This window comes from Colletotrichum higginsianum, chromosome 8 (genome assembly GCF_001672515.1).
Source record: "Colletotrichum higginsianum IMI 349063 chromosome 8, whole genome shotgun sequence".
Lineage (NCBI taxonomy): Eukaryota > Fungi > Ascomycota > Sordariomycetes > Glomerellales > Glomerellaceae > Colletotrichum > Colletotrichum higginsianum.
In genome coordinates, this window is record NC_030960.1 from 1136916 (window position 1) to 1158390 (window position 21475).

Here is a 21475-nt window from a genome sequence, read left to right on the forward strand (position 1 = left end):
GGGCGACGAATTTGAGCAGCGTTCCGGGCTATGCCTGCTCACCCATCGAAATGGGCGCACTGACACATGGTCACACAAACAGTGTGATGTAATCCCACCCACAAATTGATGGTTGCAGTTGAGATTGGTTCACCTTGACCTTTCCTCCTGCCTCCTGGGTGGTAGTATGACTCGAAAACCAACCTGTCATCCCGTCATCCGGTGTTTCATGTGAAGCCTCAAAGGACTTCTCAACTTCAGCCTGAGAACGTCAGGTCAAATCTTGTGCTTGATTTTGCGATCCCCCTTACAACGGAGGCTTATGGAAAAGGTACCAGATGTTGCGCTTGGACGTCTGGTTCATGAATCTCCTGGGAACATGTGTGAAGACTCACGGCAATTCAGATCATGCTTGCGGAGACGCAGCGACGGATGCGCCAATTTTCTGCCTGCGTCAGTCAACTATTGCCATGCTGCAATGCATAAAGAAACTCTTCTGTTTAACCTTGATCGGAAAATATTCCCTGAATCTTGTATTGAGGGGCGCTCAAAGATCCTCGCACGCAGTCGTCAGGTCTTCGTGAGTCTCTACCCCGACACCAGGGAATCATCTGCGCAGATTCTAATGCCCTGATTCCATTCCTAGTCGGTGGCTGGTTTCGCGCAAACTATCGTCAAGACCTCCGGTCGAGAGGATTCGAGGAAATCTGGACACGCTCGAACGTGCACCTTGAGCCTCCTCCTTGTTCATCAATCAAGTGGCAAATCTGCTCAGGGTCGCCCCTGTATGCAAAGGAAATTATCGGTGTCATCTCGAAACTAGGGGTCTATACATTACTCGCTTCAAGAATCTTCAGCCGACAAACATTGATCGGGACGAAACCGAAACCGTCTCTTGACTCGCCCTGATGGACTCTTGAGTATAAACATTGGAGAATGGGCTGCTGAAAACCAGCCGTTGTCCTGCGCCTTTGTCTGTTTCCTATCTTTTGATGCTAATTGTTAGTGTATACACTGGAAACTGGGTTTGTATTTGGTTGAGGTAAATGCTGATTTTGAACAACCCAACACCTAGTTGTGGTCGACTGTAGTTTGGTAGGTAGTTAGTCCTACAGTTAGCCTGTGAGAGTGGTAGGGTAAACATACTTTTGAACCTGTACCGAGCATCTAGATGGATGCAAAGACAAAAAAAGCAGAACCTGAGGCGAAATCTATTCGACGTATGAACATGTAACAAGTAAAAAGAATGCATGGAACACCCATTAACAGCATTCGACAACACTGCGGAGAACACTTCTTATTCTGTTCGCTTGAAGCCAAATAGCCCGTCCTGGGTGGTGGGGATGAATTTGGTCAGCTATTTGAACATGGAGTCTGGTACAGACTGCGTCATTGCGGCGGAAGGTCTCAGGTGCGAAGGCCAAACCTACGCCTAGGGGGTCATCGCGCCGTGGATGATGCTGGTGACAGTCAATGTTGTCTCTCGGAAAGCAATTTCGATATCTGTGTCAGAGGGTCATATTTTCCGTCAGAAGGCCTTTCTGTGGCCCAAGAGCATTGAGCCGCTTCACTACAGCTCAAGATCACTTCCCTGCCAAATCCGCTGCGAGGGATTACAGCGACGTGGCACTGGGCTTGGAACTCCATGAGGTCCAAGCACCCCCGGCAGAATGATGAATTCAGCCTTTTACAAGTCTTCGCTGGCCGAACTGCCTTGAAGCTAGTCAGAACGACTTCTTATCTCTGTGTTACATGATCAGTTGGCAGAGATTTGCTCTGACATGGCTCGGCGAGGCACGGCATTGTGTTTTCGCCGGCCCCGCCCGGGAGCCGATGTGTGGATCCCGGACCTCCGTTGTATGCCTCAGGCATGCCTCTGGGCTTAGGCATCAAGCGGCACAACCCCGCGGGGGCGGCGGGCAGGACCCTTGACGCAGTGGCGCGTGGGGAGCTTTATCCAAAATCTCATCCACCTCACGCCACCCATCATCACCGCCCATCGCCTCCAGTGCATACCACCACAGTCTACCTACACAACATTCCTCCAACGCACACACATTCGTGGTCGGATCGTTGCAACAATCCATCATGACGAAGTCCAAAGCGAAGAAGCGCAAGCAGACGGCGCAGGCCGAACAACTGCCACGGAAGACAATCAAGACATCAATCACGCCTCCCGATAGCAGCGACGACAATTCTGCGACGCTCGAGCCCAAAAGTCTCCAAACGGTCATTTCGGACGAGGAGCTCGACATCGCAATCGAGACTCTCAATACCCTCGCGAAGTACCCGAACTTGATCAAGTCCAAGCAATGCAGAGACCTCCGAGTTGCCGTCTACGAATTCCGCCAGAACTGCGCCAGCGGCGTCAACAATGCTCGTACGTCATTTCGGATCCTTTACCCCAACATCACATCTTGAGCCCCTAGGAACGATAACCGCTAACTGGCGCGCTTTCCAGCGGGAACGAACCTCGGACTCACCGCCCGAATCACCGGCGCCCTCACCGACGAAAAGTACGACGACGCGAGAATTCTACTGGCTGAGATGAGGATACGCGGCCAAGAACCAAAGTTAGGAGCGTTATGTCGCTGGGTGCGAGATTTGGACGTCATTAGCGGCCTGTCAACTCTGCCCGAGGGCGAAGGGGACGGAATCTTCATCCAGCGCAGCGAACGAGACAAGCAGCGCCTGCTAGTCCTCGACGCTGTGCTGCGTGCTTGCGGCCACTCCGACAGCAACCCCAAAGCGGTCCCCTTGCCTCTGTCTTCCACACCAGGCATCGCTCTCCAAGAGACGTGGGATCTCCGCTCATCCACACCGTCGCAGCAGGTATACGCCTCCGTTCTCGATAAGACCATTTTCGATTCGGCACCACGCAACCTCGCCGCGTCCTTCCGCGTCATCGAGCGCACGAAAGGCCCTCTTCGCAAGCCGCCCAACCACCACGACGCTCTTCTTTACACCTCTGCCCCGAACACAATTCCCCTCGCAGCAGAACATCCGCCGGTTACTTCATGTTCACATCCCGTCGTGCCCGGACTCGGCTTTTTGAAGGGCGTGCTTTCCACAGACGAGTGCAAGGCTATCGTTGCTGCCGGCGAGGCCGTCAACTTCCTTCCCGATGCCCCGCTGCGCGAGGACGGAGACATCAGTATTCTTGCGCACAACGTCTACTGGGTCGTCGACACCGCCTTCCACGACGCTCTGTGGGCGCGAGTCTCGCCCTTCGTTCCCGCCTCGGTCGGTGGACGCCAGGTACGCGGCCTCAACCGCCGTTTCCGCGTATATCGCTATGTTCCCGGCGCCGAATACCGCGCCCACATCGATGGAGCCTGGCCACCGTCTGGGATCCTCCCCGATGATACCTATGTGTACGACGCCTCGCCTGAGGGCAAGGGACAGAGTTCGCTCTTTACGTTCTTGATTTACTTGAATGACGAGTTCGAGGGCGGCGAGACAACATATTTTCTCCCCGCTGCGCGCGAGGGAACGCTCAACGCGTATCCCGTCCGGCCAATCATGGGCGGAGTCGCCATTTTCCCGCACGGAGATGCCAGGGATGCGCCTTTGCACGAGGGCACCGGGGTTCGGAAGGGAGCCAAGTATGTCATCAGGACGGAGGTTGAGTACGACATCAAACCGTCCGAGGGGGCTTAGTTAAGTATTTCTAACAAAGCTGTCATTACCTCCATTCTCCCGGGTCGTTCCGAGCAGCAGATTTTGGCAGTCAAGCCAGAATCGGGAGACCCGAAGCTAGTTTCGCTGCCATGACTGATGGATGAGCAGTCGCATATGGCGCTGCACCATGCCGTGCGAGGTCGCTGTTGCGGCAGTCCCAGACACCATCGACGAGGTAGCGTGAGCGGTGTGACCGCTGAATCGTGGCTAGAGACTGCATTGGCGGTGCTCCTGATGATGGCCGGATGTAGCACCAGAACCAGTAGTGCTCATCGCATCAACGAGGCGGTTAATGGCCGTCACGTTGTTTTGTTCGGTGGAAACAGCGCATCTGCTAAACGATGCACCAGTAGAGCCATCTCTACAGACGTAGTCGTGGATGACATGGTCTCAGGCGGCCTTGTTCTCGCCTCTGGCTGAAGGGCAAGAAGCCTTGGGCAGTAATGTCTGATACCTTTGTTGGCTAATTCGACGACTGTGTTAAAACACTGGAAGACGCGCATCGTTTGGGATGATCTCACGATGAAGCGTGGGCAATGAGTTGGTATAGCTGCATGAGCAGCTTTTGCTGAGCTGCCGGGGCCACGGCTAGTACAGCTCCGCGCCGAGACCGCGAGATGAGCTTTCATAGGACCCCACGCTATGCTTGTTGACATGGCAGAATGAGAATCAAGATGTGCCAACAAAGATTCATTCGGGTCTACTCCCTTTTGGCAACGATTCCTTAGCGAAACGACGAGACCTGTGTCCGTCTGGGCATATCCCACAACCGGATCGCCTCCCATTTTCATCTGGAATACCGAGACTTGGATGTGACTTGTTTAGTCCGGTGCTAATCTCAACTTAGCACCCTCTCCCTCCGTGAAAGTGGGGCCTCTTCAACCCGGGCCGGAAGCCGAAACGGGCGGAACAGACGGCACGTCGTTTAGCACGTGGGAAGCAATAGGACCGCCGATTGGGTTCGGGTAGGTAGTGCGGTGCCGCCGTACGGTCGTTTACACAATCGTCCGGGGAGGAACTGACTGCGTTATCATCCGGTCGTTCTAACACGTGCGCACTTCGGTGGTGCAGCTGGAGCGGCAAAGCTGGGACTGACGTTCCATCAACTTCCATAAGGGTGGGACATGTCTTGTGCTGTCCCGGCTTTTGACACGTGTGGTGGTCGTCTCTGCAGCAAGTCCGGGAAGACACTCTTCCGCTCGGTGTGGCCGACTCACATGTCTGGCACCCGGAGAGGCAGCTCGGTCTTGGCATGGAAGAACATCGAAATGATTTTCTGGTGTACTATTAATCAATCCAAAGAAGAGGCATAATAGACAACAACTCCTCGAATCGCCCCCGCAACCTGGTGGATGCGGTGTGGGTACCGTTCATGTGCGTGCCTTAATCATGACCGACCACCCCTGCACCAACAATTTGCAAAAGTACCTCAGTAACAAGCAAAAGAGTCAAGTCGCGTGCATGAGGAAGAGGAGAGCCGCTTGCCTTGGCATCGGGGAAGGCCGCCCAGCAGCCGCTAAGAAAATTGCTTGGAAAAAGCTTAGCATCCAGGGCGGCATGAGAACTACTCACACCCACCCGCGTCGTCCGTCGTCGGCTTATCGGAGACGGATTGGCCACAAGAGGCAACGGGACACGCGACAGTGTACTTCTCACTCCTTTCTCCAGCAAATTGAGGTTGCAGGTGACGCAGTTGGGTGACGAGGAAGCACCAGGCGCACTATCTACTGCACACTAATGCACGGCCAACAGGTTCGTCCTGACAGAATAGAAGAAGCATTGGTGACCGACGTTGCCCCCCTCCTCCCCCCCGACAACCTCCCTGTTTGCCGCATACCCGGATCTTGTGTCTTATCAGCAGCATGCATGACTGAACCACCAAAATGTGGATCTGCAGTGTCTTCCTCGAACTGGTGGGTAGACCACCCAGACAGAAGAGACATCGTCGGCGGTTGGAGACAGCGCATCGCATTGCCCTTACTTTTGACTGTTTGTTTACTTTGTCGATCATCATCCCACTTACATAGTACACGGCCAGCATCGCTACTAGGTCCTCCATTGCAGTTTATGAAAAGCCCCACCCTTCGGCCAGCCGACGACTCCTTTCTTACTTTTGTACTCGAGCAAGGACTCAGCTATTAGCAATGGACCAGCCAGCTTTCCCCCGTCTTCCAACTTCCATTCGCGAACCCCTCATCATCTCGAACCCCGCCCTCCACGCGCTGCTGCATGACGATAGTCTTCCCACGGACGACGTGGCCCCTTTTTGAGTCGGCAAGGGAATTCGCCAACGCGATCCTGTTGTCACGAGATTCAGATCAAGGGGACGCAGAACGCCGCACCCGATGAATTCCAGCGCCGTTCGGACGTACTCGTCCAGGAGCTTCTTCTCGTCCAAAAAGGACTTTGCGACGTTTCTCCATGGTCCACCTAGGAACAGGGTACTTGGCGGTCGGCTCTGCTGCCCAGGGCAGCCCTCGGCGAGGGGAGTCGGCGTTGCTGACGCGATTGCGGACAAATACGCAGGGTTCGTCCAAGGTAGTCCGAAAACTTGTTCAGACGCGCGTTGAACAACACAGTCTCGTGCTCCCTCTCCATTTTTACCCGACAGCGGAGCATGTCAAGCGCTACCCCGAACATGCTCTCGCGAGCGACAGACCCCAGCGAGGTTCTCATCCAAAATGTCATGGTTCCCCTCCCTCGCTTGTTCGATTAAGACGTGCGCTGCATCGCGAGTTCCTTGGTCTGAATCTCGTGACAACAGGATCGCGTTGGCGAGCTTGCGTGCCGTCTCCAAAAACAAAAAGAACAAAGGGTGACGTTTCTAGTCTTCTCCCATCTCCCAATGACCTGCCGCTATTCTCAAACCTTCCATCTTTTTTCTCGTCCGTACCTCTGAGCCCTCCTATCTTTCTTCTGATCTCTAGCCCGGTCCCTAATCTGGTCTACAGTCCGATCTCTGATCTGATCTCTAATCCAATCTCTAATCTATCTTGGAAGAATTATTCTTATCCAGGTAGGCTTTAGTGTTGGACGCTTGATTACAGACAGGTCAACAGTAGGTCTTGACCTCTCCCTGCTTGGCTGAGAGGTTGTGGCACCTCGTTATCTTAGCCCGACATCTCTTTGGAGGTGCTACCAGCGGTGAGACAGATTGGTTTCTAATTCGCCTTGCCGAATAGGTTCTTGCGGAGGGCGTGTTTACTCTTCATCGACCTCCTAGAAGTCTAATCTTTTAATTTGCTGTTGATTTTAGAAATGTTCCGAAAGAGGATCATTAGCTGTCTAGTCTTAGAGTAGGTATACGATTGGAGAAGCTCTTTAGTAGCCGCACAAAAGAAGAGGCTGACCGGATAATGGCTGTATCCTGGCAGTGATGACGGCTGCGTGCGTGGGATGATGATTGACAGCGCAAACAAACTGTCACAAGTGAGAGCAAGGAACTAGCTCCAACCGCCGATGGACCCATCGAATCCCTCCGATCATGTTGCATCGGCTGGGTACATACATCGTATTGGTGCCGTGTTATTATTGGCGCGACCCTGGGCATCGACCCATCGCCCATCGCCCCGGGACGAGGTGGAGGAGGACAGTCGGTCTACTCACGGCCCATAAGTGACAAGCACCGAGGGCTTCGGAAAGTAAAGTATGAAAGAAAAAAAAGACATGTGTTGGTTGGCCGCTCCCGAGCGGTGTGGCTCAGATGATTCCCTTGCCGATGGGCCGGCCGCCTGCGATCGTCCGAACAAATGCTCTTATTACCGTCTCAGTCCCCCTCCCCTAGTCCGGGTTTTCCCTCGCTGCTATCCCTCTCCTCCCTCTCCCTCCCCCCCCCCCTTCACGCCGCTTCTTCGTGACACAGTCCTGCGCGCCGTTTCTCGAATCGATTTACCTTTGTGGCTTGTCTCAAGTCCGTAGGCCCCTCGACGCGCGGGAGGTTACTGCGCTTCTAAACATCCATCGCTCCGGAGGACTAACACCGAAGGAGGGGGGACTACTGTATTGAGTCCATTCGCTTCCTACATCCGACCACCATGCTTGATTTTCTAAGGAAAAAGTCGTCCGAGTCCGAGTCGGCGCCGCCGCCGCCGGAGACCTTGGTCGCGCCGCGCAAACCGTTCCGGAAGGCCATCATCCCCGTCATCGCGTGCGGCGCCGGTCTCTTCTCCGACGGATACATCAACAACGTAAGCACGTCTGCCCGCGGGCGGCGTCGGAAGTCCCCGTCGTCTTCTACCTCTCTCTTCCACCCTCTGACTGACACCAATCCAAAAAGGTTATTGGGTCCGTCACCACTGTCCTTGCGCTTCAGTATGGCGACCTCTACAAGACCTCCAACGCCAAGAAGTACGTCGGCGACATCGCTTTCGCTGGCACCGTCGTCGGCCAGCTGGCCTTTGGCTGGCTCGCCGACCACTGGTCGCGCACCAACTCGCTGCTCGTGTCAACCGTCATCCTTGTGGTCTTTACCGCACTCGCCGCCGGCTCGTACTTCAAGGGTGACGCCGTGGGCATGTTCAACATCCTGGCCGCGTGGCGCTTTTTCGTAAGCCAACCTCAGTCTACTATGCGCCGCCTCTCTCTCTCTCTCTCTCTCTCTCTCTCTCTCTCTCTCTCTGCTGGTCTCCGCTAACATCACCCCGCACAAAGGTCGGTATCGGCATCGGAGGAGAGTATCCCGCGGGTAGCGTCGGCGCCGCAGAGTCCACCGGCGAACTGAAGTCGGGCTCGAGGAACCTCTGGTTCATCATGTTCACCAACACCATGATCGACTGGGTGAGAGAAACCGGGTGTCCCACCGCCTGATGAACCGCCCTACTGACGCACAAAAACACAGGGCTTTGTCATCGGCGGTTCGTCATAAATGCTCATTCGAGACGCCGTGAGAGCCAACTGTCAACTAACACCCGAGCAGCGTTCGTGCCGTACGTGGTCGCTGCCGCGTGCCACAACAGCCACTACAGCACCATTTGGCGCACCAGCCTGGGCATCGGCGTCGTCTTCCCCATCTTCCTCTTCGTGCTCCGCCTATTCGTCAAGGAGCCCGAAGAGTTCACCAAGAACTCGATGCGCTACGCCAAGACACCCTACCTGCTGTCCCTCAAGTTCTACGGCTGGCGCCTCTTCGTCGTCAGCCTGATCTGGTTCATCTATGACGTGAGTTTTTTTCTTTTTCTTGTTTCCCTCCGCTGACTGAAGTCATGAATGCCATGATTGTCGTCAAGTGTGCCATCAGTAATAATCGTGCAAAAACCTAACCCACCCAGTTCTCGGCCTACTCCTTCGGCATCTACTCCTCCACCATCCTGAGCAATCTGTACGGCAACACGGCCCCGCTGACGACCGTCTTCGGCTGGAACACCGTCATCAACCTGTTCTACATCCCCGGCACCATGCTCGGCGCGCCCGCCTCGGACTGGCTGGGACCGCGGTACGCCCTCGCCCTCGGCGTCTTCCTGCAGGCCGTCGTGGGCTTCATCATGGCGGGCGACTACTTCAACCTGTCGCAACCCGGCATGGTCGGCGGTTTCGTCGTCGTCTACGGCGTCTTCCTGGCCCTGGGCGAGTTCGGGCCAGGGAACAACATTGGTCTGCTGGCGGCCAAGACGTGCGCTACGGGCATTCGCGGTGAGGAGCTCCCATCTTCCCCTACTTCCATGAGACCGAGAAGAGAGAGAGAAATGTGCTGACCAAGTTCACAAGGCAAATATTACGGCGTCGCTGCGGCTATTGGAAAGATAGGCGCCTTCGTGGGGACTTGGGGTAACAGCATTCATGTTTCCGGAGGGGCCCGTTCCCGTTGGCTAACCCACCCTTTCACAGTCTTCCCGTACATCCAGGCTGCCGCCGGAGACGACGCCGTCGCCTCGGCCCAGTACCCCTTCTGGGTCTCGTCGTCCCTGTGCGTCCTGTCCGCCGCCCTCGCCGTCTTCTGCCTGCCGCACATCGGCCAGGACACCATCGCCATCGAGGACGCCCGCTACCGCGCCTACCTGGAGGCCAACGGCTACGACACGCGGCAGCTGGGTCTCAAGAGGGGCGAGAGCGTTGAGAGTGCGGACGAACGGAGCCCCGTGGAGGGCTTGTCTGAGACGACCAAGGGCGAGAAGACGGTTGGGTGAGGTAGATGGATATGAGTAGTTATGGGCAGTGATGGAGAGGACGTGACGCAATGATGCCAGCTGCGTGTGGTCGAAGAGTGTCTGGGAAATCCATGGAAACCATTGCAGAGCCTTGGGAGCAGCAGGATCGGGCCATTGATCCTGGCCGTAGGCCCCCCTAAAGTGTTGAGGGAAATGTTTGGTTATCTGATGACACTATATGATGGATGTTCGCAATACTCAGTAGGTAATATTAGAATCTAATATTAGTATTGCCATGATGCCATCTCCCATCTCCCTTCAGGTTCTTCTATCTTTATCTCTCCAAAAGCACAATTTAGCTGGCGGCCGCCACTCTCAAGCACCTTGGTCCTATAGTCCATAATATCCATCCTGGCCAACGGCACCAATGTAGGAAGCACGAAAGCACTTTTTCTAGGATTCAGTTATAGTCAAGGAAGATTGGACCCTAGCAATAGGTTGGTGGATTGCACAGCCATTTTACGGAAAGACTTCACAATGCGGCTTTTCATCACCCATACGTGATCGAGTAGATTCACGCTGTTATCCCCAGTCGTCACGTCGCATTCTGAGTTCACCATATTTCTCAACGCACAACTTTCAAGCGGCCCCTACTGGCAGACTGACGCTGTACAAGACGCCAGTCAATTGACAACAGTCTACATTCGGGAGACCAAGACAGGAGGGGCTTAGCATTGCACAAACCAGGGTTAGCCTTGCCTGCAGTTTGGGTAGACTTGAACCCAACCCTTGAACTCTAAACGACGGAGCACAGCTTACTATGCATTGGTGGTGTCGCGGAGGGACTTGCCCGAACCGGGGTTTCATGCCCCCCCCCCCCCAGGGATATCTCGGTCTCGCTTTCGTGATGCACCTCTCGAGTCGTGAGCCAGGGGAGTATCCTATCCGCGACGATGCGGTATAAGGTCTTGGGATAACCTCGCAGCCGTTGATGATGCTCATATCTCTTTTAATTCCATCACTATCTGCGAAGGCGAGGGGGCATCTTCAAGTCTTGGTTTTTGGTTAGAAAACAGCACATTACGGTTTCTTTCTCGGTCATAGTGTGACGCGCCCGCCACCATGAGATCCATCCAGGTCACTGCAGCTGGGGTGGCATCCTGGGTTGACATCCCCAAGCCCGAGGCCGGTACCAGAGACGTCCTGCTCAAGATCAAAGCCTGCGGCATCTGCGGCTCGGACGCCATGTACACCGACTACGGCGGCATCCCTCCGCGCCAGGGCTGCACGCCTCTCGGTCACGAACCCGCCGCCGAAGTCGTCGAGGTCGGCAAGGACATCACCGCCCCGGACGTCGAGATCGGCGACCACGTCGTGATAGACACCATGGCCTTCGCCGACGGCCTCCTCGGCTCGGGCGGCGCACAGGGCGCGCTGAGCGAGTACGTCGTGGTCCACGACTACGAGCCGGGGAAGCAGCTGAAGAAGATCCCGAAGGACATCCCCTGGCACATCGCGGCGCTGAACGAGCCGATGGCGGTCGCGCTGCACGCCGTCAACCGGACGAGCCCCAAGCCCGGGTGCAAAGTCGTTGTGTTCGGCGCCGGGCCCATCGGCCTCGGTGCCGTCCTGGGCTACCGCAGGAAAGGGGCGAGCCACATCACCGTCGTGGACGTCGTGGCATCGAGGCTCGAGAAGGCGCTCAAGGTCGGGGCCGACGCGGTGGTCAACTCGGCCGAGGCGGAGGACCTCGCGGCGGAGCTGGTGCGGCTGCAGGGCGACGGGGCCACGGCCTGGAACCGGGGCACGCGGCCGGGGACCGACGTGTTCCTCGACGCGGCCGGGGCCCCGCCGGTGCCCGGGCAGGTGGCCCGCATGGCGAAGCGCGGCGCCACGCTCGGGGTGGTGGGCGTGCACAAGACGCCGACGGAGCTCAACTTTGGGCATCTCATCTCGACGGAGCTCAACATCGTCTTCAGCATGGGGTACCCGACGGAGATCTTCGAGGTCACCGACGACATTGTCGAGAACTGGGAGAAGTATGCCGAGATCGTCAGCGACCAGATCCCGTACGAGAAGGCGACGGAAGCGCTCGAGCTGGCCAGGTCGGGCAAGGCGAACAAGGTCGTGGTGGTTTTTGAATAGTCAGTCATACGGGGGTGGCGGCAGCAGAAGCCAGTTCATCAGGAGCATGAGAGGAATTCCGTAAAATACATCAATCTAACTACACGTGATAACGACATGTTTGATCAAGTCCAGGTACTTTGTTCTCGAGAGGCTGATGGATACGCGAGCTATTGGTCGATCATGACCAAGTAGTTTAATCACATTTTCAACAGTTACTGACCAAGAAACTTGCACAGATTTCAGAGTTGCTTTGAAATAAGCCAGCACAGGTGGGGAGGTAATAGCGGCATAGTATTGCTCTCCGCACAATGTTGACTAGGTCATAGATAACAGAGTGTTGTAGGCTCTGGGTTTCTACTTAGCTGATGGTCTCAGCTGCTGGGGTGGACTTCTGTTCCAAGTACAATCAATGTTCTGTGGCTGCATCTGCCTTGTGATTTGATATTGGGCTATGAAGGTTTCTCCTGTTGTCGCTGTCTATGTAGTTGATAGGGATAGGCCCCATCAGCTCTAGAAATACGATCAGAGTTATCTAGTTACGCTAGGTAAACGCAGCCCAAGGGTTATACTTGTAACACTACTTGCTTTTCAGGACTTTGAATACCCCACACACTTTTGTTGAGTTATTTTAACTCTAAGACGCCATTAGCAGTAACAACGGGCGTACGTCCAGATGGCACCACTCCTTGTCATCATGCAGCCGTCATCGTCTCTATTTCCTCCGACCATCGGGATGACCTGCGTCTCATTGGTAGCCTCGGTTGGGCATGGAGACACCACCACGAGCCTAGCCATGGGCGGAGGACCAAGGCCCTCCAATTACCACACCCTGACCTTGAAGGCTGCTCAGCGCTCAACAAGTTTGCCCAACCCATAATGAACGTTCGTGGGTAAAGCAATAACGCCATGTCTCCATAATTCAGGGTCTCATTCCCTTATCCCCCATCAGTAGTGTCAACTTCGGCCTGTCAGCCCGTATGTCAACCCTGGCCTCTGAGGTTCTCTCCATCGCCCCCCTGAAGTCATGTTGCCGCACCGAGCGCACCAAGCCTGCCAATGTCACTCTGGGAAGAACACCAGGGGGCTTCAAAGTGCGGGGTGCATAGCGGACCATTCCCCACCGACGCTGATCTGCAGTCCCTCGCCGTGGGATACGCTCGCCGTACCACGTCAGCGGGATCGGCTTCTGGTGTGTTTGTTGCCTTGGAAGAGGAACATTCCGCACCCTTCGACGCAGTGTTAGTGCTCGGGGATCGACAATAGTTCTGCTTCCTCTGCTTCTCTTGGCTTCTTGTCCCTTTCCGGTCAACCGGGGATCTGGCCGTGATTGGCGTCTAGGGTCCAGGTTTGGACAGTAGGCACGACGCAGATCTCGGGGGTTAGGCGAATGCGCCCTCCCATTCCGCCCACCTCTGTCCCTCATCACGGACCAATGGCGATTTTCACTCCTTACACGTTACGGTCGATATTGTATGTCTCGTCTTCTCGTGGCACGAGGCGGCATGGCACTCATGCTGTGTTTCTACCGTGGTTGGTTCTCAGATTGTGCGCCGGTGGTGTGAGGTGGCAAAACTCGGGATCTGGTATCAATGTCCTCACCCGTAACTGGTGGACAAGCTTGATTGATCTTTTTGCCATTGGACTAAGTCGGGGACTGCACATGTAGCCGCCCATCCCCAACTCATCCCGCGGGATGATGTTCAGTCGCCGCAGGCTGTTGCTGTCGATAGTTTCAGCGGAAGCCACAAATAACGGGATGGCCAGCTCTGAACGGTCCAATATCAGATATCCTCTGAGGGACAAAGTAAGACGATCCCTCCGTCGAGTGTGGGGGGTAACCCAACAAAAGAACCTAGTGGCTCGACAAGGTGACCCTCCTTCTCAACATCCACTCCAGAACACCTCCGGCTGGGGAATCACTAATGGAATCATAACTGGTGATTGCCTGTTATCCTATTGGGACAGTGTCTCGTGTCACTCGGTACAGTGGACGCCAGGTAAGCCGGCATCATGCGTTCCGAGTTCTTCAATACCACGCTACCCCAACGCCACCAGTCCCCAGTCTGTCAGACAGTCGCTATTGAGGCCTTGTCTTTGGTCGAGGATCTCCAACTGACCCGATAGAGCACTGGTGTGAAGGCAGCCTTGACAGCCCAGCCTATTTATGAGGGTAATTAAGTAACGTAACAAACAAGAAAGCCAGCCGACTGCTTTTCGTAACGCACAACCCGAAAACCCCCGGTCATATTCTAGTCCGTGATACCCCCTTTTTGCTCGTCCACCCCCATCTTACCATCCAATACTAAACAAGGTCAGCTTGGATCTGGATCAGCCTTGATCACCCTCTGGACCAGCTAAACAGGTCCAGGCGTCACTCCATCCCAGTTTTCGCCTCCCATCCATCACGCCCTCCCAACCATGTCACTCTACCTATCATCCCACTCACACACATACGCACACACGCACGCACGCACACACACATACACACACACACCAGTCGCCTCTGGGTAAAGCAGGCGGGATCTGGAAGAAGCCAGCCCCATCAATCATAGCTCCTCTCCGCCGCCGCCGCCGCCGCCGCCAACCGCCTGTGCCTCCAAGTCCCTCTCCAGCCGATGCAGCTCGCTCAGCCCCTCCACAATGTCCTTGAGCTCCAGGGGCGACGGACTGACGCAGGGCCTCCTCGGCGCGCCGCCGTACTGCTCAAAGTGCCCGACGGCCGCCTTGACGCCCACGAAGCCCGTCCTGATGGCCACCCAGTCGCCCCTGGCCACGACCGCCTGCAGCCGCCGCGCCTCGGCCATCTTCCCCTGGGCGGCGAGCTCCACGATGCGCACGCACGCCCGCGGCGCGACGTTGGCGAGCCCCGCGATGCTGCCGTTGCCCCCGACGACCTGGCCCTGCAGGATGAAGTCGGCGCTGCCGCCCGCGACGAAGAAGCCCTCGGGAGCCTCGTCCGCCACGCGCGCGAGCTTGCCCGTGTTGCCGCACGTCAGCTTGACGCCCGCGACGTTGGGGTGCCGCGCGACGCGCACGATGGCGTCCGACGAGAGGTCCCGGCCGGACGCCGCCGCGGGGAAGTTGTACACGAGCAGCGGGATGGGCGACGCGTCCGCGACCTCGTGGAAGTGCCGGACGACCCTGTCGTCGTCGAGCAAGGGGCCGTAGTAGCTGGGCGGCAGCACGAGCGCGTGGGAGGCGCCGCTGCGGGCGGCGTCGCGGCACAGCTGGAGCGTCTCGCGGGTCGACTGGGCGCCGCAGCCGGCGATGAGCGGCATCTTGACGTCGTGGCCCTCCTGGTGGATGGTGTCGGCGGCGCAGCGGATCATGGCGCTGCGTTCCTCCCTCGTCAGGTGCACCGCCTCGCCGTTGGACCCGTGGACGACGATGCCGGCGACGCCCGCGTTGATGAGCCGGACGAGATGGCGCTCGAGCGTGTTTGTGTCGATGTCCTCCGACTCGGTGAAGAATGCCAGCGTGGGGACGTAGACGCCGTCCGGGAGCCGGACATGGTCCGCCTTGGGGGCGCCATACTCGGTTTCGAGTGGTGGAGGAGTGGCCGTCATGGTAGCAGGCATTGTGACAAGCGTTGGGATGTAGGAGCAAGAGATGGGTGAAGAGCCGGGTGAAGAGTGATGTTCTCGAAGAATGGGGTTGATGGGGTGTAAGTCGATGGGATGATCAACAAGAGGGAAGAACAGTGATCCGGGGGGGGGGACTCGGAGTCTTATTAAGAGCTGAAACAAAGTATCACGAGGGTCGGAGCCTTGTTGTAGAATTAAGTAAGACGCGTGGGGTGACTGGGTAACTACGTTGGTTGCTTATTCTCCGGTGCAGGGAGTGTACCGTACCGTTCGAGGCCGCTTCGGACGAATAGAGTTCGAGGCTTGGTCATAGGCACCCCTTTTCATGAATCCGATGGCCCCAATCGGCCCGGGGATCCCATGATGTTCGGCCTGCGGCTTTGTCAACACTTGGCGGGGGGGCATCGCACGGTTGGGCGCGGCGTGGGGGTGGCTATCTGAATACGCCTCATCCTGCCGCTTTCGAACAAGCGGCTGGATGTGCGGTTCACGGAGTGTGTTTGTGTGTGTGTGTGTGTGTGTGTGTGTGTGTGTGTGTAAGTTCCGGGACTGACACGGCAGGCAAGGTGGCAAGCCATGTTTGCGGTGAGCCGGATAGCCTGGCGTTGGTTGTATCACAAGGTACGACGCCACCAGACGTCAAGAAGAGGCGGAACTTCTCCGGTAGGTCGGAGGGGATGTTGGCTACCATGGCATGGAACGGAAACGCGGCCGACCGTCGGATTCAGACAGGAGTAATCTACAGGTACTCTCGTGTGATCAAGAACGGGGGAAGGGAGAGGGGGTCTGGAGCCGACCTCGTGATGGAGAACAGAACTCCGGCCGGGGAAGACGAACTCGGAGCCGCGGGTCCCGGCCGTAAGGCGGATTGGAAGATTTACCGATATATCTATCATATGAGCCAACAATAGCAGCCGAGGGTCCAAATATATTCGTTTCGACCCTTTCCCGTACGGCAAGCCTCTCTCTCACCTTGCTCAATGTGGGAGGATAGGCTCGTGAAGCAAGGAAGATCCAGAAAACCTCCCCAGAGTGAACCCCCACGCCCTTCTCGACGCCCAGACTACTTCGGCCAAGTGCGTGCGGGGAACTAGCAAACGCCCCCAGACTCCCCAACCTACGTGACCCCTAAGACCCTCCTCACCCGGCGGTTGGTTGCGGACTGGCAACTACAGGTCACACAAGGGACGAAGCAGCGTAAAGCCAAACGGCCATTTTGTGCTCTCGCAGACGGCGAACCAGTTTGTAGAGTCCATGAATCCTGGTCTCTGGGGCTCGGTCCCCCCCTCTCATCGCACGCCATCCTAAGCCCATCGCTCGCCGTTGCGCAATCCGCCCTGCCGCACGCAACCACCATATCGGCCCATACCCATGTACGCACATCATTAGCCGATACATAAGAAGATTCCGTCCTGCATATCAGGACAGATATGTTGCCTGTCGGGCCCAGGAACAATGCACGCGCTTGATTCCGGCTTCCAGGGGGGGGGCCGGAGTTGTGTTCGGCCGCATCCTCTTCCTCTCACGTGAGGAGGAGGCTCGGTTTACCGTGGGCTGGGACATGGACTTCGATGGTAGTCAGTTCGATGCAGGCCTATGTCACTTTTTGTGCTCTCTGCTGCAGGCTGCTAATATGGGGGGGGTGGGTCAAGCCAATTGCAGCTTATTGACGGAGATTTTCTGTGCTACAATGTCCACATCGACCAAGTCTCCTTGTGAGTAGGTTGACAAAGGATCGTTTGCACTCTGCCTCTGATCAGGAGGTTAGTTGTCTCGAGGAGCTGAAGCAAAGTGATATAATGTGGCACTGGTGTGCATACGGCGACTCTTTATCCACAAGTAGGCAGTTCCGCAGCAATGCGCCCACATAGCCCTTTTGATGTTTTGACAGTCATGGCTTGAAGTTGAGTTGGTCACATCTCTGTTGTTGCTTGGAACAGGGAGTACCGCCGAGTTACTTATGTTGCAGACAGTACTAACATCTCTCTGCATAATGCATCCTCCGACACTGTGACGAATGAGTCGCGCAAGACAGCAGCTGAACATCTCATCGCAGGTTTCTGAATCACCAACAAATGATTGAAGGTGGCAACAAATATCAAAACAAACTAGACCCCCGATTATAACCCACTTTGTTGATTTCGAGCGGTGAGTTTTCCTGGAGCTTCTAACATATGAGCTGCTAGGATACTCTGAGGCGCATATGTGCCTTAAGGGGGTGGTTCAAGTCACATATTCTAGATCTACCACCTTAATTCACTCAGCAACATAATTCCCAGTCAGGCCTTTCAAAAAAGATTTTACTCTTTACAAAACAGAATGAAGGCTTCATTCCAGATCGAGATGCCTGCCAGGTCTTGTTGTTTGTGGTTTCAGACCATCCACCAAGTTAACCAATCATTTACCCTTAGCTGAGAGTGACAGATCAATGCTGGTTCTAAATCGTCTCCTGCAACCACACGATCAGGAGTGTACGTCGTCCTAGTTCAGGGATGCTTTAAATACAAATATGGGTACCATGCCTTTCATTACTTGCATTTCCGTGTCACTGGACTCCTACCAAGTCAATGACACATGACTCCAAGCAACAACCACATACAGTGCTGACACCCAAGTGTATCCATACTTGAGGTCGTGTGATCAACACTGACATGATTGTCGGTTCTTGGTCCTGGTATGTTAATGGGTGACTGGACTACTCCGTCTGAGCACGCTTTCCAGTAACGAATGTGGAAGTAGAAGAAGATGTAGCAAGAGATACCGAGTCATGTTTGTTTGTCTTCCATCGCACCATGCGAAGCGGGGAGAAGGCGTCCCAGAGAATGAGAATTAAATCGACTTGCCCAGAGGTCTGTCTTTGTTGTCAAGCAAAACCTCAATGATGGGTCACAAGAGCTCAAGCTGGTCATTCTACGCAGATCGAATTAGCGTCCGTTGCCTCCGATATATTCCATGTCTCATGTCAGTAAAGCTCATGAGCACCTTCAACAACGTTTATCTATCAGAGGATATCACGTCTGCCAGTAGCAACTTGCCCCAAACCCCGGCACTCAAAGTCGTATCAATCTCGCGCAGGAGGATGTTTAGAAGCCTCCAATGATGGCAGGTCACATGTTTCTCGCTGAGACTTGTAGCAAAAGTCGTTCTCCAAGCAGGAGCCAAGCGAAGGCAGCCTACCAAGATGAATGACGGTTTTCTGAGCCAACTTTCTGTGCGATTTACCGCCTGACCATCCCCTAAGTAACGCACCAAACCCACCTTGCAGGCTGGGTTGTTCACGATGAAATGCCGCGCGTGGCTGTGGGACCTGCGGTAGCGGGTTGTCGGCTATTCATAGCCAGACTTGGGAAACAGGCCTTTGATCACAAATCCCCTCCGGTTCGGGACATCATGGCAGCGAAAATGGGTCTACGCGTCCCCAAGCCCGACTAACGTACGAAATTGTCATCACGCCGCCAGATGTACAGACCGTAAATAGCTCAACATCACACAGCCACGACGACGTGACGGGTACGGTACCTTGACAGTCGTCCTCGAGCAAACATTGCCGCTTCTCTGATCACCGCTGCGTGGAAGAGGTCATCGCCGCTCCGCTCTTGCTGAGATGGCCGGATAGCGTCTTGCATATGCGGATAGAGCCTTCTAGGGAGTCCCCACTCCGACTCTATTTATATACTGTTCTCCAGAGGGTGACATTGTTTGCGCGAAAAAAACAACAGAGGCGGCGGACGAGATCGGGAGCGAAGCTTTCGGTGACAGCTTGGCGCGCCGCGCGTGGACCCAGGACCCGATGGGGAGGAGGGGGAGAGGAAAACAGAGTGAGAGGGTGAGAATGAGTGAGTGAGAGAGAGGGATCAGCGGAGGGGAAACATCGACAAGGCCGGGGAAACCCGTAGCGAACATGATTTTGTTTCCGCGGAGAGGAGGCCGAAGAAGTTCATCAGAAGATTGCTTGTCCGGGTCATCAACACTGTCTTTTTTTTTTTTTTTTTTAAAGAGAGAGAAAAGAAAAGAAAAAAAAAGCGCAAAGACTCTTATTCGCGGAGGTGAATTTGGCTGTGGGCCTTTTTTTTTAATTTTTTTTTAGATGTTTTTCTGCTGTTGGTTCAGACGATAAAAGAGAGAGAGACGGGGAAGAAATTATGGATGAAATGAGTGCCAAGACGCAAGGGCATCGCGAAGGAGGCCTAAAATTAGCATCACATACCCGCACCTCCTCTCAGCTGGGCCGGGGCAAGACGGTGGTGGGCATGCGGAAGCTTTCAGTCTTTTCAAAAGCTGAGGAGAAAGGAGGAGGGGCGGGAAGACTCAAGAGGGAAAAGCCTCTCGTTCTCACTCCCCTCCCCCGCTGCCCACGCCTTGCTCATGCAGGCTGGATGGATGGATGGATGGATGGATGGAATACTGCGTCGAGGATTGCGTAGAGTTGACGACGAGGGCCAACGGGTTGAGAGCGAGAGGGAGGGAGGGAAAAATTCGACACACTGGGCTGAGTCCGTTGGCTGGTCCGGCTGATCCCCGGTGGTAGGACGTGGTGTCGATCATCCGCAGCCCAGCGTCATTCGGGTTGGGCGAGCAGGGAAGTCCCCCTTTCAAGCTTTTGAGACAGAGATGGATGAGCTGGGAAGACGGAAGACTAGGGGGGGCTTTTTGGGGCCAAGAGGAGCAGGTGAAACACGACAGCTCATGTCCGGATCTTTTCCTTGAGTGGCTCTCTTTACTCGATGGTCCAGTCGGAGGGAGAGGTTGGCGATGCAGATGCAAAAGGGCCCGGCCTGGTTAGGGCCTTGGAGGGGCGAGCGGAATGCGTGTCCCCCCGTGGCTCTGCTCGTCTTGGCGGGTTGGTAGCCGGATGTGCGCAGACTCGGACGAAGGTTTGGTGGGATGGTTTACCTAGGTAGGGTAAGATTGACAGCATTGGCAAAAGGCGAAAAATAGAAGATGGGGGCCCTTGTGTCTAGTGTCTCGAGAGGGTGAGAGGGGAGGGAGCGAGGGGTCCCCCGGGCTGGCACCAGATTGCCATTTGTGAGTGGTTTACTGTACCTGTATCCGTGTGATTGATGGCTGAGAGGTAGGGGGACACATGGAGGCGCACGCGTAAACAGTTGAGTATCTCCATCTTGGCAATGGCCTTTTCCAAGTTGTCTCTGGAATCAAGGCCAAGGAGGAGGGAAAGGATTGACATGCGGCATTCCGGGTTGTCTCTATGTGGGAGTGAGTGAGTCTCGGCAGTACGCCTCATGTTGTGCGGCGCTCGGCACTCGGCGCTCTCCCGGTTATCGCTCCGGCATTGATTGACTTGAGTCGTCCTTCTCTCTCTCTCTCTCACACACTCTCTCTCTGACACTGACACACACTCACAGACCTGGACACAGTAACTGACTCTTTCTCTCTGTGGGTGGCCCATGCCCTCAGCTTGCACGATGCGGCCATGACCGGCACGCGACACCTATCCTTCTTTGGGCGGGTGGACACGGCAAATTGTGACGGGCTGACAGTTCATGGGGACACAAGGGGCCCCCGGGTGTGCCGTGTTAAGCTTTCCTGGGGATTCGGGGCAGGCGGAGAGGTGACAAGGTGAATAAAAAAATACAAGGCTCTGACAAATTGACAAAAGGACACAAGGACACACAGAGACCGAAGTAGAGGGAAAAAAAGGGCCCCCAATGCCACCTCCAGGACATATTTAGGTAATTAGCGCATTAACGTCCTAGTTTAGACTTGTTAAGTGGGCTTCTGGGGCCAAAGAAGAAGAAGAAGAAAAGAAACTGCCGGTTCAATAATCAGAACCGGGATGTTGAGTCGTCGGTTGAGGCTGGCGCAGCGAGAAGAGAGGAGGGGGCAACTGGGGGCACTGGGGGCACTGGGGGTGAGGGGAGAGAGCTCTTGTCTTGGCTTCGCTCATCGAAATCCACTTTTGAATAGCTGCAATTTGACTGGGAGATGGGAGACGTCGTTGCCCCGGCGTGTTGTTTTGTGCCAAGGGCGGCCAGTCCAAGACCCAAGACCCAAGCCTCTCCA

The 21475-nt window shown here is 55.5% G+C and overlaps 4 protein-coding genes across 4 annotated transcripts; 3 read left to right on the top strand and 1 right to left on the bottom strand.

Moving 5' to 3' along the window:
- Nucleotides 1-2067: 2067 nt before the first annotated feature.
- CH63R_11313 (Prolyl 4-hydroxylase) lies at nucleotides 2068-3639 on the top strand (the record flags this gene model as incomplete). Its single annotated transcript, XM_018306287.1, has 2 exons — nucleotides 2068-2359; nucleotides 2441-3639. 2 exons carry the CDS (start codon nucleotides 2068-2070, stop codon nucleotides 3637-3639), a joined length of 1491 nt encoding a protein of 496 aa, XP_018153128.1.
- Nucleotides 3640-7694: 4055 nt separating this feature from the next.
- On the top strand, nucleotides 7695-9782 carry CH63R_11314 (Major facilitator superfamily transporter; the record flags this gene model as incomplete). The annotated part of the gene is made up of 7 exons (XM_018306288.1): nucleotides 7695-7847; nucleotides 7937-8206; nucleotides 8311-8436; nucleotides 8498-8513; nucleotides 8576-8817; nucleotides 8928-9288; nucleotides 9364-9782. 7 exons carry the CDS (start codon nucleotides 7695-7697, stop codon nucleotides 9780-9782), a joined length of 1587 nt encoding a protein of 528 aa, XP_018153129.1.
- Nucleotides 9783-10865: 1083 nt separating this feature from the next.
- Nucleotides 10866-11888, top strand: CH63R_11315 (Alcohol dehydrogenase; the record flags this gene model as incomplete). The annotated part of the gene is made up of 1 exon (XM_018306289.1): nucleotides 10866-11888. The coding sequence occupies one exon, from the start codon at nucleotides 10866-10868 to the stop codon at nucleotides 11886-11888; it is 1023 nt and encodes a 340-aa protein (XP_018153130.1).
- Nucleotides 11889-14416: 2528 nt separating this feature from the next.
- Nucleotides 14417-15448, bottom strand: CH63R_11316 (dihydrodipicolinate synthetase; the record flags this gene model as incomplete). The annotated part of the gene is made up of 1 exon (XM_018306290.1): nucleotides 14417-15448. One exon carries the CDS (start codon nucleotides 15446-15448, stop codon nucleotides 14417-14419), a length of 1032 nt encoding a protein of 343 aa, XP_018153131.1.
- Nucleotides 15449-21475: the final 6027 nt, after the last annotated feature.